Source organism: Oncorhynchus nerka, linkage group LG2 (assembly GCF_034236695.1).
Source record: "Oncorhynchus nerka isolate Pitt River linkage group LG2, Oner_Uvic_2.0, whole genome shotgun sequence".
NCBI lineage: Eukaryota > Metazoa > Chordata > Actinopteri > Salmoniformes > Salmonidae > Oncorhynchus > Oncorhynchus nerka.
In genome coordinates this window covers 49401548-49416411 of record NC_088397.1, presented here as the reverse complement: position 1 = coordinate 49416411, position 14864 = coordinate 49401548, and the positions used below count along the sequence as shown (strand labels likewise).

The following is a 14864-nucleotide window of genomic DNA, read 5'->3' as shown; positions in this document are numbered from 1 at the left end:
TGAATAGAAACAGTGTTGACAGTGCTGAATAGAAACAGTGTTGACATTGAAGAATAGAAACAGTGTTGACAGTGCAGAATAGAAACAGTGTTGACAGTGATGAATAGAAACAGTGTTGACAGTGATGAATAGAAACAGTGTTGACAGTGATGAATAGAAACAGTGTTGACAGTGTTGAATAAAAACAGTGTTGACAGTGCTGAATAGATACAGTGTTGACAGTGCTGAATAGAAACAGTGTTGACAGTGACGAATAGAAACAGTGTTGACAGTGATGAATGGAAACAGTGTTGACAGTGCTGAATAGAAACAGTGTTGACAGTGATGAATAAAAACAGTGTTGACCGTGCTGAATAGAAAGTGTTGACAGTGCTGAATAGAAACAGTGTTGACAGTGCTGAATAAAAACAGTGTTGACAGTGATGAATAAAAACAGTGTTGACAGTGCTGAATAGATACAGTGTTGACAGTGCTGAATAGAAACAGTGTTGACAGTGCTGAATAGAAACAGTGTTGACAGTGATGAATAAAAACAGTGTTGACCGTGCTGAATAGAAAGTGTTGACAGTGCTGAATAGAAACAGTGTTGACAGTGATGAATAAAAACAGTGTTGACAGTGATGAATAGATACAGTGTTGGCAGTGCTGAATAGAAACAGTGTTGACAGTGCTGAATAGAAACAGTGTTGACAGTGATGAATAAAAACAGTGTTGGCAGTGATGAATAAAACAGTGTTGACAGTGATGAATAGATACAGTGTTGGCAGTGCTGAATAGAAACAGTGTTGACAGTGCTGAATAGATACAGCGTTGACAGTGCTGAATAAAAACAGTGTTGACAGTGCTGAATAAAAACAGTGTTGACAGTGATGAATAGAAACAGTGTGGATACTGCTGAATAAAAACAGCGTTGACAGTGCTGAATAAAAACAGCGTTGACAGTGCTGAATAAAAACAGCGTTGACAGTGCTGAATAAAAACAGAAACACGGAACTCACTCCTAAAAACAGCAGCTCTTTTCTGTCTATTCTTGGAACCCCTGTAAGCACGGTGATTTGAGCTATCCAATTGGCCTGCGCAGTAGGGGCCCTCGATTTAGCCATGGATCTCCCAGTCTCTTCAGACAAATGAAATGGTTCAAAATGGGAGCACTTTGTTTACCCGTTGCGCAGGGCTTCTGAATCGAGTGCACCTATGACTAACAGCGCAACACGAATAAAAAACTAAAAGGAGCGCAGGCCTTTATCGTTGGCTTTTCTACAGAAATGTTGGACCAACGTTAGACCACTTGTCTATACACTCAGGACTCTGCCAAAACACACTTTTGAAGAGGCTGATTGGCCTGCTCTGATTCATGCTGTAGCCTATACCTGCTCCTAACTGTGAGGGAGCTGCATCATGGATCGAATCCTGCTTTGATAAATGACCAAGCAGTTAGAAAGGGTAAGGGAGGAATCCTCCAAGACTGTTTTGTTTAATTACCAGCCAGCTAACAAGTGAATGGGTTTGATTTGGCTCAGCAGGGAAAAGGTACACACGTGCCTGTCAATTAGAAGGCCTGGAAAACTCATTGATGAGAATGTCAGAACATTCAGAAATAATAATTTCTTCAAAGGAGAACTCAGCAACAGAAAACTAGCATTGAGAGCAGTGCATTGATAAGCACACCAGCTGAGATCAAACTGTTACAAATCATGATGTCTTACACTGGCTCTGGTTCTCAATGTTCCTTGCAGTAGGTTGAAACCTAGAAGTATGATTTCGTTGTAGGGTACTGCAGGATCACAGCTAATTTGACATACCTTTTAAATCACATGATGATGATGATGATGATGATGATGATTAAACAACATTCAAAATCCTGCTGGGAACAGTGAGCTTGGATTAACACAAAGTAGTGAGCATGGATTAACACAAAGCAGTGAGCATGGATTAACACAAAGTAGTGAGCTTGGATTAACACAAAGCAGTGAGCATGGATTAACACAAAGTGGTGAGCTTGGATTAACAGAAGGCAGTGAGCTTGGATTAACACAAAGTATTGAGCTTGGATTAACACAAAGCAGTGAGTTTGGATTAACACAAAGCAGTGAGCATGGATTAACACAAAGTGGTGAGCTTGGATTAACAGAAGGCAGTGAGCTTGGATTAACACAAAGTAGTGAGCTTGGATTAACAGAAGGCAGTGAGCATGGATTAACACAAAGTAGTGAGCTTGGATTAACACAAAGCAGTGATCTTGGATTAACACAAAGCATTACAAATATACAGAACTAAGAATGTGGAGTATTTCAGTTGTCTCAGTCACGTACAAATATTATTTGAATTTTTAAGTGTTTTCTACTCCTCCGTGAATCCTTTTTGCCTGAGGGGCCCAAATCTCTGAGCACAGAAAGTAATTGACTCTGCAGACAAATAGCAAAATAAAATGTCTTTCTCAAAGGTCAGTCTTCAGAACGTGTGTTTTGTTCTTTTTGAAAGAAGCATGCCACAAAGACGACTAGAGAGATTACCCGTTTGACAGTTACCAGCCAACAGGACACTCGTTATCCTGAGAATCATAGAAGAGCTGAGATCCTGGCTTGCTCTGTGATCCTACAAATGTCCTGTATACTGTATGTTGTACTGTTATTTGTACCATTGTGGTAATGAGTTATTTTAAAGCTTACTTAACGTAAAATGTACCTAGTATTTTTGGTCACGTTACTGTCCAACTCTGTGCTATAAGAACATCTTCATCTTGAAGCCGTGTGTTAACTACAAAGTGTCCACAGATTTTTGTCCAAATGAAACGTTTGTTTACAGAAGAAACCTTGCCACACAAACAACATTCATGTTGAAGTGTGTCCAGATAATTACAGCATATGGTAACTCCTCACACTTGGAACATCATTCATTTTCACCCTAGTGTGTAGCTCTCTGGTGATTGAACCACAACACCACCCACCTGCTACACCATCAAATCAACTCCAGTCTGAAAAACCATGGACAAATCTGGTATTTTCTGTATTTTCACGTGATATTATTTTAATAAGAAGGAGAGTCAGCTTGACCCTCTAACCCCTGTGTAATTTTAGATTTAATTTGATCTCACACGTTTAAAAAAAAAAAAAAAAATGTCATCCTTTTTCCACAGATCTGACGTTCTCCTGGATTTTTAATGAGTACCCCTCATTTGTGAAGCAGGACACGCGTCGCTTTATCTCCCAGGAGACTGGAAATCTATACATCGCTAAAGTGGAGCCTTCTGATGTGGGCAACTACACCTGTGTGGTGACCAACACGGTCACCAAGACCAGGGTCCAAGGCCCGCCCACTCCTCTGGTGCTGCGCAGTGATGGTGAGATCCAGTTCTACAGCAACTCTACTACAACCCTTATCAAACAGTATATTTCTAGGTCATGTGTTCCTTTTCTGGCCCTTGTGCGATTTAATGTGATCAAATACCATCACATTTGAATATCAATTCAATTCAAATGTTGTTTGTCACATGCGCCGAGTACAACAGGTGTAGACCTTACCTTGAAATTCTTACTCACAAGCCCTTAACCAACAATGCAGTTCAAGAAACAAGAGTTAAGAAAATATTTACTAAATAAACTAAAGTAAAAAATGAACTAAAAAGTAACACAATAATATGACAATACAGGGGCTATACACAGGGGGTACCGGTACTGAGAAAATGTGCAGGGCTACAGTTTAGTGGAGGTAATTTGTACATGTAGCTAGGGGTAAAGTGACTATGCATAGATAATAAACAGAGAGTAGCAGCAGTGTAAAAACAAAGGGGGGGTGTCAATGTTATAGTCTGGGTGGCCATTTTATTAATTGATCAGCAGTCTTATGGCTTGGGGGTAGAAGCTGTTAAGGAACCTTTTGAACCTAGACTTAGTGCTCCTGTACTGCTTGCCATGCGGTAGTAGAGAAAATAGTCTATGACTTGGGTACTGAAGTCTTTGACAATTTTTGGGGACTTCTGTCACTGTCTAGTATATAAGTCCTAGATGGCAGGAAGCTTGGCCCCAGTGATATACTGGGCCGTACGCACTACCCTCTGTAGCGCCTTAAGTTCGGATACCGAGCAGTTGCCATACCAGCTGTATAACTTTTTGAGTATCTGAAAATCTTTTCAGTCTCCTGAGGGGGAAAAGGTGTTGTCGTGCCCTCTTCACTAGTGTATTGGTGTGTTTGGACCATTCTAGTTTGTTGGTGATGTGGACACCAAGGAACTTGAAACTCTCGATCTGCTCCACTTACAGCCCCGTCGATGTTAATGGGGGCATGTTCGGCCCTCCTTTTCCTGTAGTCCACGACCATCAAATCAAATTTATTTATATAGCCCTTCGTTCATCAGCTGATATCTCAAAGTGCTGTACAGAAACCCAGCCTAAAACCCCAAACAGCAAGCAATGCAGGTGTAGAAGCACGGTGGCTAGGAAAAACTCCCTAGAAAGGCCAAAACCTAGGAAGAAACCTAGAGAGGAACCAGGCTATGTGAGATGGCCAGTCCTCTTCTGGCTGTGCCGGGTGGAGATTATAACAGAACATGGCCAAGATGTTCAAATGTTCATAAATGACCAGCATGGTCAAATAATAATAATCACAGGCAGAACAGTTGAAACTGGAGCAGCAGCACGGCCAGGTGGACTGGGGACAGCAAGGAGTCATCATGTCAGGTGACTCATGGTCCTAGGGCTCAGGTCCTCCGAGAGAGAGAAAGAAAGAAAGAGAGAAAGAGAGACTTAGAGAGAGCATACTTAAATTCACACAGGACACCGGATAGGACAGGAGAAGTACTCCAGATATAACAAACTGACCCTAACCCCCCCGACACATAAACTACTGCAGCATAAATACTGGAGGCTGAGATCATCTCCTTGTCTTGCTCATATTGAGCGAGAGGTTGTTGTCCTGGCACCACACTGCCAGATCACTGACCTCATCCCTATAAGCTGTCTCATCGTTGTAGGTGATCAGTCCTACCACTGTTGTGTCGTCAGCAAACTTAAGGATCGTGTTGGAGTCGCCTTGGCCACTCAATCGTGTGTGAACAGGGAGTACAGGAGGGGACTAAACACATACCCCTGAGGGGCCCCCGTTTTGAGTATCAGCGTGGCAGATGTGTTGTTGTCTCCCCTTACCACGTGAGGGCGGCCCATCAGGAAGTCCATTATCCAGTTGCAGAGGGAGGTATTTAGTCCCAGGGTCCTTAGCTTAGTGATGAGCTTTCTGGGCACTATGTTGTTGAATGCTGAGCTGAGACAAACAAATTGTAATTTAATTGATTAACTGGTATTTCTTCATAGGTTTATAACTGAGGCCTAAACAGTTGGAGTGAAAGATCTGCTCAAGGCCATTCAAGAAGAACAAAAAAACAAAAAAACAAAAAGTAGGACAGTGATTTTAAAGGTCCAATGCAGTCGTTTTATCTCAATATCAAATCATTTCTGAATAATTAAGTACATTTTCTGTGATTGTTTTCAATTAAATTGGTAAAAGGAAAGTAGCAGAGAACAATTCCTCAAGCTAACATTTTGCTAAGTCTGTCTAGAAGTGGTCTAAGTGGGGAGAGGAAAACTGTCAATGAGCTGTTATTGGCAGAGTTTGAGACTCTCTTTCTTATTAGTCTATTAACTAATTTACCACATTGTGATGTCACCATGGAAGCCCAAAACTCCATCCCACCAAAACAAGCTGAAACTTCAGGTGCTCTTTTCAAACAGCTCTTACACTAAAAAGGCATTGTCATAATTTTCACAATTTCACAGTATTATTCCAATGTCATATTGTGGAAATATAGACACCCAGAGGTCAGTTTGTTAGGTACACCCATCAAGTACCGAGTCAGATCTCACTTTAGCTCCAGAACAGCCTGAATTCTTTGGAGCATGGAAACATTGCTCAATTAATATCAGGAGACTTAACGTGTGCCAGAAAAACATTCCCCACAACATTACACCACCACCACCAGCCTGTACTATTGACACCAGGCAGGATGGAGCCATGGACTCATGCTGCTTACGCCAAATCCTGATTCTGCCGCAGCATGATGCAACAAGAACTGGGATTCGTCGGACCAGGCAATGTTTTTCCACTCCTTTGTCCAGTGTTGGTGATTGCGTGCCCACTGGAGTCGCTTCTTACTGTTTTTAGCTGATAGGAGTGGAACCCGGTGTGGTCTTCTGCTGCAATAATCCATCCAGGGCAAGGACCGATGAGATGCCGTTCTGCAAACCACTGTTGTTTCTGCCTCGTTATTTGCCTGTTTGTGGCCCGCCTGTTAGCTTGCACGGTTCCAGACATTCTCCTTCGACCTCATCAATGAGCTGTTTTCGCTCAAAGGACTGCTGCTGACTGGATGTTATTGCTTGTCGCACCATTCTCTGTAAACCCTAAACACTGTTGTGCGTGAAAAGCCCAGGAAGCCGGCCATTTCTGAGAAACTGGAACCGCCACTCCTGGCACTGACTATCATACCACGGCAAAAGTCGCTTCGGTCACTTGTTTTGCCCGTTCTATACTTCAATTTAACAGTAACTGAATGCCTGAATCCCGGTCAGCCTGCTTTATATAGCAAGCCATGGCCACATGACTCACTGTCTGTATGAGCTAACCATTTTTGTGAACGGGGTGGTGTACCGAATAAACTGTCCACTGAGTGTATACAACACAGGTAAATCACGTTTTTTTTTGACTGCACTGTGCCTTTAAGGAATACAAATTAATTCCAAAGGTTAATTAGCTGTTTCTTTGCAACTTTAAGATAGCCCACTCGCCAATGGTTTTGGTGCTTCAGGCTGGCCTTATCAAAGGCTCTCCAATGGAAAGGTCATTTGTCTGAGAGTGATCTAATTGTTGGCTTTCTTGTCCCAGGAATAATTATTTATCTAACTAATGTTTAACACCATGCAGGGATACAATTCTGTTATGTGTGATCTATTCATGGTAGTGTATTGTAGTTTTTAATACTCCTGACATTTCATCTACTGATTGTGAACCATATCTAGCAAATATGTCAGGCGCAAGTACAGCAAACTATAGTACCTTATGCTAGCATGAAAACCACTACTAACTACTAATTCATCCCTCTTAGGTATGAACATGAGTAAATGAAGCCTCCCTGTTGAATATGGTCTTTAAGACAACTACAATTGGTTGAATCAAGGGAAACATTTACTGTATGTGTAGTCAGTCTATGTATCATTAAATATTGCCACGGGTAGTATCGCAGAATTACAGTACATTACACTGAGTGTATCTAAGCAGTCAGGCGGGAATTGTTTAGATTACAACACTCTGCAGAAGCAGCAGCAGCAGCATTTGACAGTTAGGTTTCCACGACAGTGGATCTCCGATCGTCTGGAATCACTACTTCTAGTGCATGCTATTTTGTAGGATGCCGCATGAGAAGGCATGATTGTTTTTATTTCATTTCTAACTTATTGTTTTTTTTATCAACGCACCAGACCTGCTGAGATGCCAATAATGAACCCTCCAGAGTCACACAGGTCACATTAGCCTGTGTCCCCTTCCTAAAGGTCATGGTATGAGAACTGGTTAAACACGATGGTGTTCTCAGTTTGTCTCTATGAGACATGCTTCCTTTTGATGTATTTTTTGGACTCTCTGTTTTCCCATGCATTTCTATGGGCTAATAGCAGGAGGGCTAAATTCAATGTTTCAGATAAAATGATGATAAAATGATGATGCTCATAGGCACCCGAGTGATGGAGCAAATGGAGCAGCTGCGTCCCCACCTTCAAAATAGGTTGCAATTTTCAATGATTATCAATGTTTGAGCTAGACTGTATTAAAATAGACATGTCACGTTTCTATATTTTTACTCGGCAAGTCAGTTACGAACAAATTCTTATTGACAATGACGGCCTACCCCTAACCACAGTGGGCCAATTCTGGGACTCCCAATCACGGCTGGTTGTGATAAAGCCTGGAATTGAACTAAGGTCTGCAGTGATGCCCCTACCACTGATATACAGTGCCTTAGACCGCTGCGCCACTCAGGAGCCCAGGAATGGAAGGAATATCATTTTCTTGAATAGAAAGCGACAGGCTGAACAATTGAATAGGTTAACTATTCTACTATGGGGTTGTCTGATTCTGCTGTTGCTTACTTGTGTTGTTGGCTGTGGAAAATTAAATATGGACAACACATGTTTCATTATAGAATAAAACATTAGCATAACCAAAGGTACCAGGTCTCAGCTCCGCCTGGCTCTCATTTGGATCATAGGTGGCGGGTCTCGGACCCAGCAGGACCCAGCCCAGCTGAATCCCTGCGTATAAGACCATTAGAGCCTCGTCCAGTGGTCTCATTTACCATGGCTGATAGGCCCTTGGATACCTGGCAGTATTATAAAATGGAGATACGGATGAGAATGAGCTTTCACGGTCAGTCAGGGAACCTTCCAGATAACACTTGCCTCGCAATATCAAGAGCTCATTTGGGCTGAGAAACCTTTGGAAATGTGATAAAGGATTGCAGATAAAGAATAGCAGCAGCAATGAGAAAACCTGTTAGTGGATTTCCAAAATAACCACTTCTCAGATGTATGATGGTAATCGCTTTTAGGACATATGTAGGAAACGACATATCAGCAGTTTCCACATTGTTTTTTTTGTTTTTTTGCCTTCTTGTAATTGGTTGTGAATTTCTCTCCTCAGGTATAATGGGTGAATACGAGCCAAAGATCGAAGTTCAGTTTCCAGAGATTGTCCATGTAGCCAAAGGATCAACAGTGAAAGTGGAGTGTTTTGCATTAGGAAAGTAAGTATGCTTTGGGCTTGATGAAACAGGCACACAAATACATGAAAAGCAGAAGGTTATTAACAAACAGCATGATAGTATTCATGTTTCACTGCATGCCTCCAACCCTGCCCTGATTGAGGCCGGGCTGCAAATCGGAGAATTCTGGTACAGTTGGGGCCGTGTGAGACTCCTCCTGGTTCACTAGCTGAGTGATGCCCTACTTTTTTCTGTCAAATCCACTGAATCCATATAGGTTAAGTACAGTGGCGATGTTACAATGATTTGTGTTTGTATGAACATGCTCCAAGGTTTCTCTACCTCTCTGCATTACTCTTCTCTCCAGCCCTGTCCCCTCCATAAACTGGAGGAGAATGGACGGAATCCCCTTTTCTAGGAAGGTGGACGTGAGGAAAGCCAGTGGCGTCCTGGAAATCCCCTATTTCCAGCAGGAAGACGCGGGCACATACGAGTGTGTGGCAGAGAACTCCAGGGGGAGGAACACTGTAAAAGGAAAACTCTCTTTCTACGGTAGGTGATCCTGAACCACATGAATATTTGAACCAGGGATGGCTTCATGTGTCAGTTTCGCTTAGACTGAGAGGCATCAAACGGAGACCTTACTGGGTTTAAAACAGCGATTGGTAATCAACTGCGGCGCCGCCACTTTGCATGGGGGAGCATCGTTTTAACAGCGCATCCCAAATGATTAAAGCCCTGGTGGCCAATATGCCTTTAATATTTTGATCCAGATTAAAGCAGCGATGATGTGAATGAGGAGACCTTGGATGTGACCTTGTATTGGGCTCCAACAGATGGCATCATGATTGACATCCAACTTAACTGGAGATCAAAGCTCTTATACTGCATACTTAGACCAGGGCCACATATACCCCATGAATTATCTGCAGTGCAGCATCTGGATGAAGTGGATGGGGAGTGGTGGCAGGTCGTCTAGCGGTTAGAGCGTTGTGTCAGTGACTGAAAGGTTGCTGGTTTGAATCCCCGAGTTGACAAGGTGAAAATGACTTTTTGCTAAATGGCAAATGTACTGTAGTAGTTTGCTGAATATGTCTGTCTTATTTGTGGCTAGCCGTACCACTGACATTGATCCCTTCTGGACTCTTTCTATACTGCATGCCTAAGAACCCATTTACAAGAATAGCTCGTCGGGCTCCATGAATGTTTTCTTACACTTGTTGTTTAATTAATTGCTTATATTCCACACCATGTGAATCCCTCACAGATGCTGGAAAAGACTGAAAACTAACATGGCTGGCTGGACTAATGATATGAAAGTATGTTCGCTATGGTAGCGGCAATGAGATACAGCATAGCTGTATGCATTATAACATGAGGTAATAACAAAACAGCACAGCAGATGATAACAGTCGTACGTCCATACAGATCATCTATTTTAGTATGGGTAAATATTTATGATATATTTGACAAATTACTCATTGTCTGCGCTAAACAATTTGCCATTATTTACAAGGTGTCTTGCTAAAAGCTCCCTGCACCTCTCTGTAATGGAACCCAGCAGCAGCGTCGCTCTGGCTGTGAGCTATGGGGGGATGGTTTGTCCGAATTAGCAGCAGGTCTGCCCTCTTTTGATTTCTCTCTCTCTCTCTCTCTCTCTCTCTCTCTGATAAAACATATCTGTATTCTTATTTTGAAGTCCCTTGGAATTAAGCCTTTGAGACATTTGTCAGCAGTGTGTGAGAATCAGGGAATCGATAAGTGTATCTCGTGTACATCGCTACAACCTGCAGTCACAAAGCTGCGAAAGCCTCAGCTTTCTGCCTAGGAAAGAGCTGAAGGCATTATTTAACTCTGAGAGTCTGCTGATCACTGTGTCCTTAGTAGTTAGATGTCAATGCTTTAATAGGGTTCTGCACGTCTTGTGTTTTAACAAGGTGAATGGTAATTATCCTTTCATGTCAGTCGAAGCTACGTTCAAATGAATGTCTGTTGTTTTACTCTTGATTGGAGAGAGCATTTTGGGATCAAATGGGGAAATGTTGCGCATTATTCCATCTGAATGTCATCTAAAAAGTAGCCTAATACAACTAATTAAATACAACTAACTATGCATATAGACTGCCATTTGAATCAACAATTTGCCTCTGCAGTGTATTTAATACTTTCCTACAGTAAGTAGTATCCCAAGATAATGCCATGAATATAAAAACCCTGTGTCAGTTTCACTCTGATTCCCCTATCGCCTATCTCCAATCTCCCTCTTTGCTTTAGCTGGTTGATTTGAAATGTTTGGGCTGATTGTGTGAACACTGGGCCTGATGCAGCCGAGGATGGGCTGCCCGCTTTCATTTGGTGGTCTGTGACTGAGAGTCGATACGTTCACAGTGGCTGAAGGATGGAGTGACAGAGGGCTAAAAACAACAACAACAAAGGGGTCCTGAAAGGTGGAGAGGGTGGAGCATGACCAGTAGGCTTCTCTCTAAGATTGCGCTGGCATGGATGTGATGCTAAATGACTGGTGATAATGGAGTCTCAGAGTACCTCTCTCTGCTATCTCGTCTAGGGGCACTTCTGTCCAAAACACACACTGGCTAACCTCTTAATACCCAGACGCACACACAGACCCACAGACCACACAAACAGACCCGCTCTCTCTTTTTCATTTGTTTCCTATGTCTCTCTCTCTCTCTCTCTCTTTCGTTCTCTCTCTCTCTCTCTCTCGCTCTCTTTCTCTCTCTCCTCTCACACACACATGCGCCACATCGAATACACACAGGAGTTATGGGGATAGAAATGCAGTAGCAATTGCAAATGTAACTGTTTTATCTCGAATTTCTTGGAAGCAAGCTGAGCTGAAGCAGGAACCCAATTAGAGTTGGATTTGTATGTACCATTACAGAGAAGTCACCTCAAAGGTCAGTCGGGGAGTATGGCATTAGTCAGATGCTGCGTAATGGAAATGTATAGTGTGCCATTACTCTTGTCGTGACAATGACCTGGTGTGATAGAGGATGATGGCGGATTGACCTACACATCATCCACAACACGGAGAGTTACGAGGACAGTAAATCTGCGGGTTTATGTTCCTTATTTCCCCCCTTGCTAATTTGTTAACCAGTCATGAGTTACTTGGAAGCTACTGTAGGAATCAATAAAGCTCCTGTATAATTCCACCATCATTTACTTGAATGGTTTTTGGTAGAGGTATTTTATGGCAATGTGCTACCCACCCATGTATACACTAATACATCTGGATTGTTTTGTTCACTGTCTCAGCAGCACACATAACCTAAAACTAGGATAGTCATATACCATTTATGCCATTTACTGTATTTTTGGGTTCTGTAGTCAATTTGCAACGATACATAACTCATAATAATTTCAGCGCAGGATCAACTGTCTGGGATTTCAAAATACTCCACATTGTTCTTGAAGTTAGAGGAGTACAGGCTTACCTGCGAGAAATGGGATCTGTATGAGAATGTTCTAATTCACAGCCATGTTGTTTTGACCATGCAGCCCCTCCACATCTGATAGAGAAACCCCAGGATGTGCAGAAGCCCATTGACGACTCTCTGGTGTGGGAATGCAAGGCCACTGGAAAGCCCAAGCCCTCCTATAGGTGGATGAAGAACGGAGAGAACCTGGAGTCACTGGAGGTTAGATCTACATAGGGTGGCAAAACTACTGGTCATTTACCAAAGTTACTGTAATCTTTGGTAAATTTGGTAATTAAAATGCATGGCAATTTATGGTAGCTTATACATGAATGCTTTTTTAATTATTTATTTATATAGTATTCATTTGTTATATCTGTGTCCATATTGTCCATGTGTTTCTACTAGGTAGACCATATGGTTCAAGAGAAAATAGCCTAATTAAAAAAGCATCCAATCTAATTAGTTTCAAATCAATCCGCAGCTCGTACAACTATTGTATTACTTCACAACTGCCTCCAGTTCGGCGCCAAAACATTTACAACAAAGACATATTGACAAAGTAAAAAGAAGTGTGTAAAATAATATAAAGGATATTTCCTTGGTTGAAACCCTCATATTAAACAGCGATGGTATTCACTAAGTTGATGGTTTATATTTAGGAGAATGTTTTACAGCTTCTGTCATTCAAATGTTTATTTTAAAATGATCTTATTAGATTTAGTTCTATTTTGCATGTGATAAGGCCACACAGACAGCCAGAAATAATAACAGACACCTGTAATAATCTGAAGCACCCAAAAAGACCACTAGATGTCATCTGATAAAATGCCATATATTCCTTGAAAGTTACCAAAATTCTGGTAGTTTACTGGTACACTTTGAAAGTTTCCAGTGCCCTACTGTAGTTCTGCGTTTAGCTCACAGTGGAGTGAATTGGAGTTGATTCAGGATGATACAACAGATAAATGCATTGTGCCTAACAGACATGATTCTCATTTCACTGGCATACCCAATGCAGATAGTTTTATGAACTTCAATTACTGTAATAAACATTGTACTGACAAAGCAGTGTATTTCCTGCTTGGCTTGTTCAGCCTCTCTTTCCCAGTATATGAGTCCCTGGTGCACTTGGTAGTAAAAACAATGAAATCTAAACACAATTTGGCTAGATATCACCTTTATTCCCCAGAACATGGCTTTAAACTGTTCCGTTCCCCAGAACACCACTTACCTTACAGGATTTACAATATCCTGAAAGTGTCTACTAAGCTGGTTTGTTAAAGGTAGACGCAGTGAAATGACGTTGCCACGAGCAGCGCCGGAGATATTGAGATGAGCGAGATGCAACACTTCGCTCTCACAAAGTCACACACGGTATCTGCGCATGTGCACGGGTTCGCTTCACGCTGTTACAGCGTGGTAGCCAGGGCACCAAAACAGCAGAGAGGTTGAGCCTCGCGCTTCAACGCTCTTAGTTGTTGCGGAAGTTGACCCACTATGCTGTTTACCTTCTGCATCTACGTCACATCCCTGAGTCCACCTTTAAGAGACCAAACTCCAAACAAGGAAACAATTGTATGCTTGTCTGAGCGCCATAATATAAGACCCACCGTAAACTTCTGGTAAATCTCTCTTCCCAGAGTGCAGTCATTAATCCTGTACCACCAACGGAGAAAAAGGAGGTTAGCCTTTTACAACCACACTGACATCATCTGAAACACATCCTAGATTTGTTTTAGCCAGCCCCTTATAAACACACTGACCACAATGCATCCTGGGACCTCCTGTACCATGTCCCCGTGCCTCCCTCAAATGACCCATCACGAGCACAGTAATGAGAGCTGAACACTACCTAGACACTGTACAGTGTAGACCGCAAATGGAAAGTTATTCGTTCGACTCATATTTTTGGAGATAAGGGTATGGCTTTGTGGAAATATTATTCAGTACCCCCTGAATGGGAGCGTGCCATGTCCCCTGTGCTACAGTATGTGGCCAGGTTATTTTCTGGAGATTGATGGTGGGCACTCAGGCACAGCTTGGACGTAATAAATAAGCAGACTTGATGTTAATTTTCTTAATTACACAAAATGTTCACAAACAAAACAGACGGTATTGATCAATCCTTCAATGTTATATATGTAGTAGAAATGAGAGGTGCAGGATCATTTTATTGTTACCAGTGGCAGTGCTCCAAACAGCAGCACCAGGCTCTCTCTCTTTCCTTCCCCCATAAAGGCAGATTAGGGTTGCCTTCAGCTGTGCATAATTAACAATCTGTCTAGTCATTGCATCACATTTGATTAAAAACCTTTGCAAGGTCTGCTGGAATGGTATGATTTGTTCTCTCAGTTGGTTAAGGAAAGAACTAGAGTAGGTAAGAGTTACCCCCCCCCCCCCCCCCATCTGTTTGTCTCTATGGAAGAGGGATACGTTTACTTAGTTGTTTTTATCACTTTTTGCAAGCAGTATTTTCATACCATCCCACTCGGTACAGATGTCAGTTCAACGTCGATTCCTCGTTTGTTCAACGTCGTTTCTTTGAAATGACGTGGAAACAACAACGTTGATTCAGCCGGTTCATTTTACACGGATAGTTTGACTGCAAATATTTGGGGAACCATGTGTATCTGATGCCTCTGAGTGTACAATATCTGTGGTAAAAAGGTTAGACACAT

At 42.1% G+C, this 14864-nt stretch overlaps 1 protein-coding gene and 1 long non-coding RNA gene across 5 annotated transcripts in view; one reads left to right on the top strand and one right to left on the bottom strand.

Moving 5' to 3' along the window:
• LOC115136960 (contactin-4-like) overlaps positions 1–14864 on the top strand; it is a 165910-nt gene that overhangs the window by 84981 nt on the left and 66065 nt on the right. For all 3 annotated transcript variants that reach the window (XM_029672915.2, XM_029672896.2, XM_029672906.2), the window contains exons 6-9: positions 3137–3340; positions 8683–8785; positions 9111–9295; positions 12266–12405. In XM_029672915.2, the coding sequence (XP_029528775.1) occupies positions 3137–3340; positions 8683–8785; positions 9111–9295; positions 12266–12405 (632 nt within the window). The remainder of the gene's footprint in view (positions 1–3136; positions 3341–8682; positions 8786–9110; positions 9296–12265; positions 12406–14864) is intronic.
• On the bottom strand, positions 2999–13497 carry LOC135575145 (uncharacterized). 2 transcript variants are annotated; one of them, XR_010465718.1, is made up of 4 exons: positions 13418–13497; positions 12202–12362; positions 5142–5256; positions 2999–4703 (listed from the first exon to the last, which is right to left on the bottom strand). It is a non-coding gene; the product is annotated as an uncharacterized LOC135575145 (long non-coding RNA). The 2 variants fall into 2 exon arrangements; XR_010465716.1 differs by having other exon boundaries at positions 2999–5256.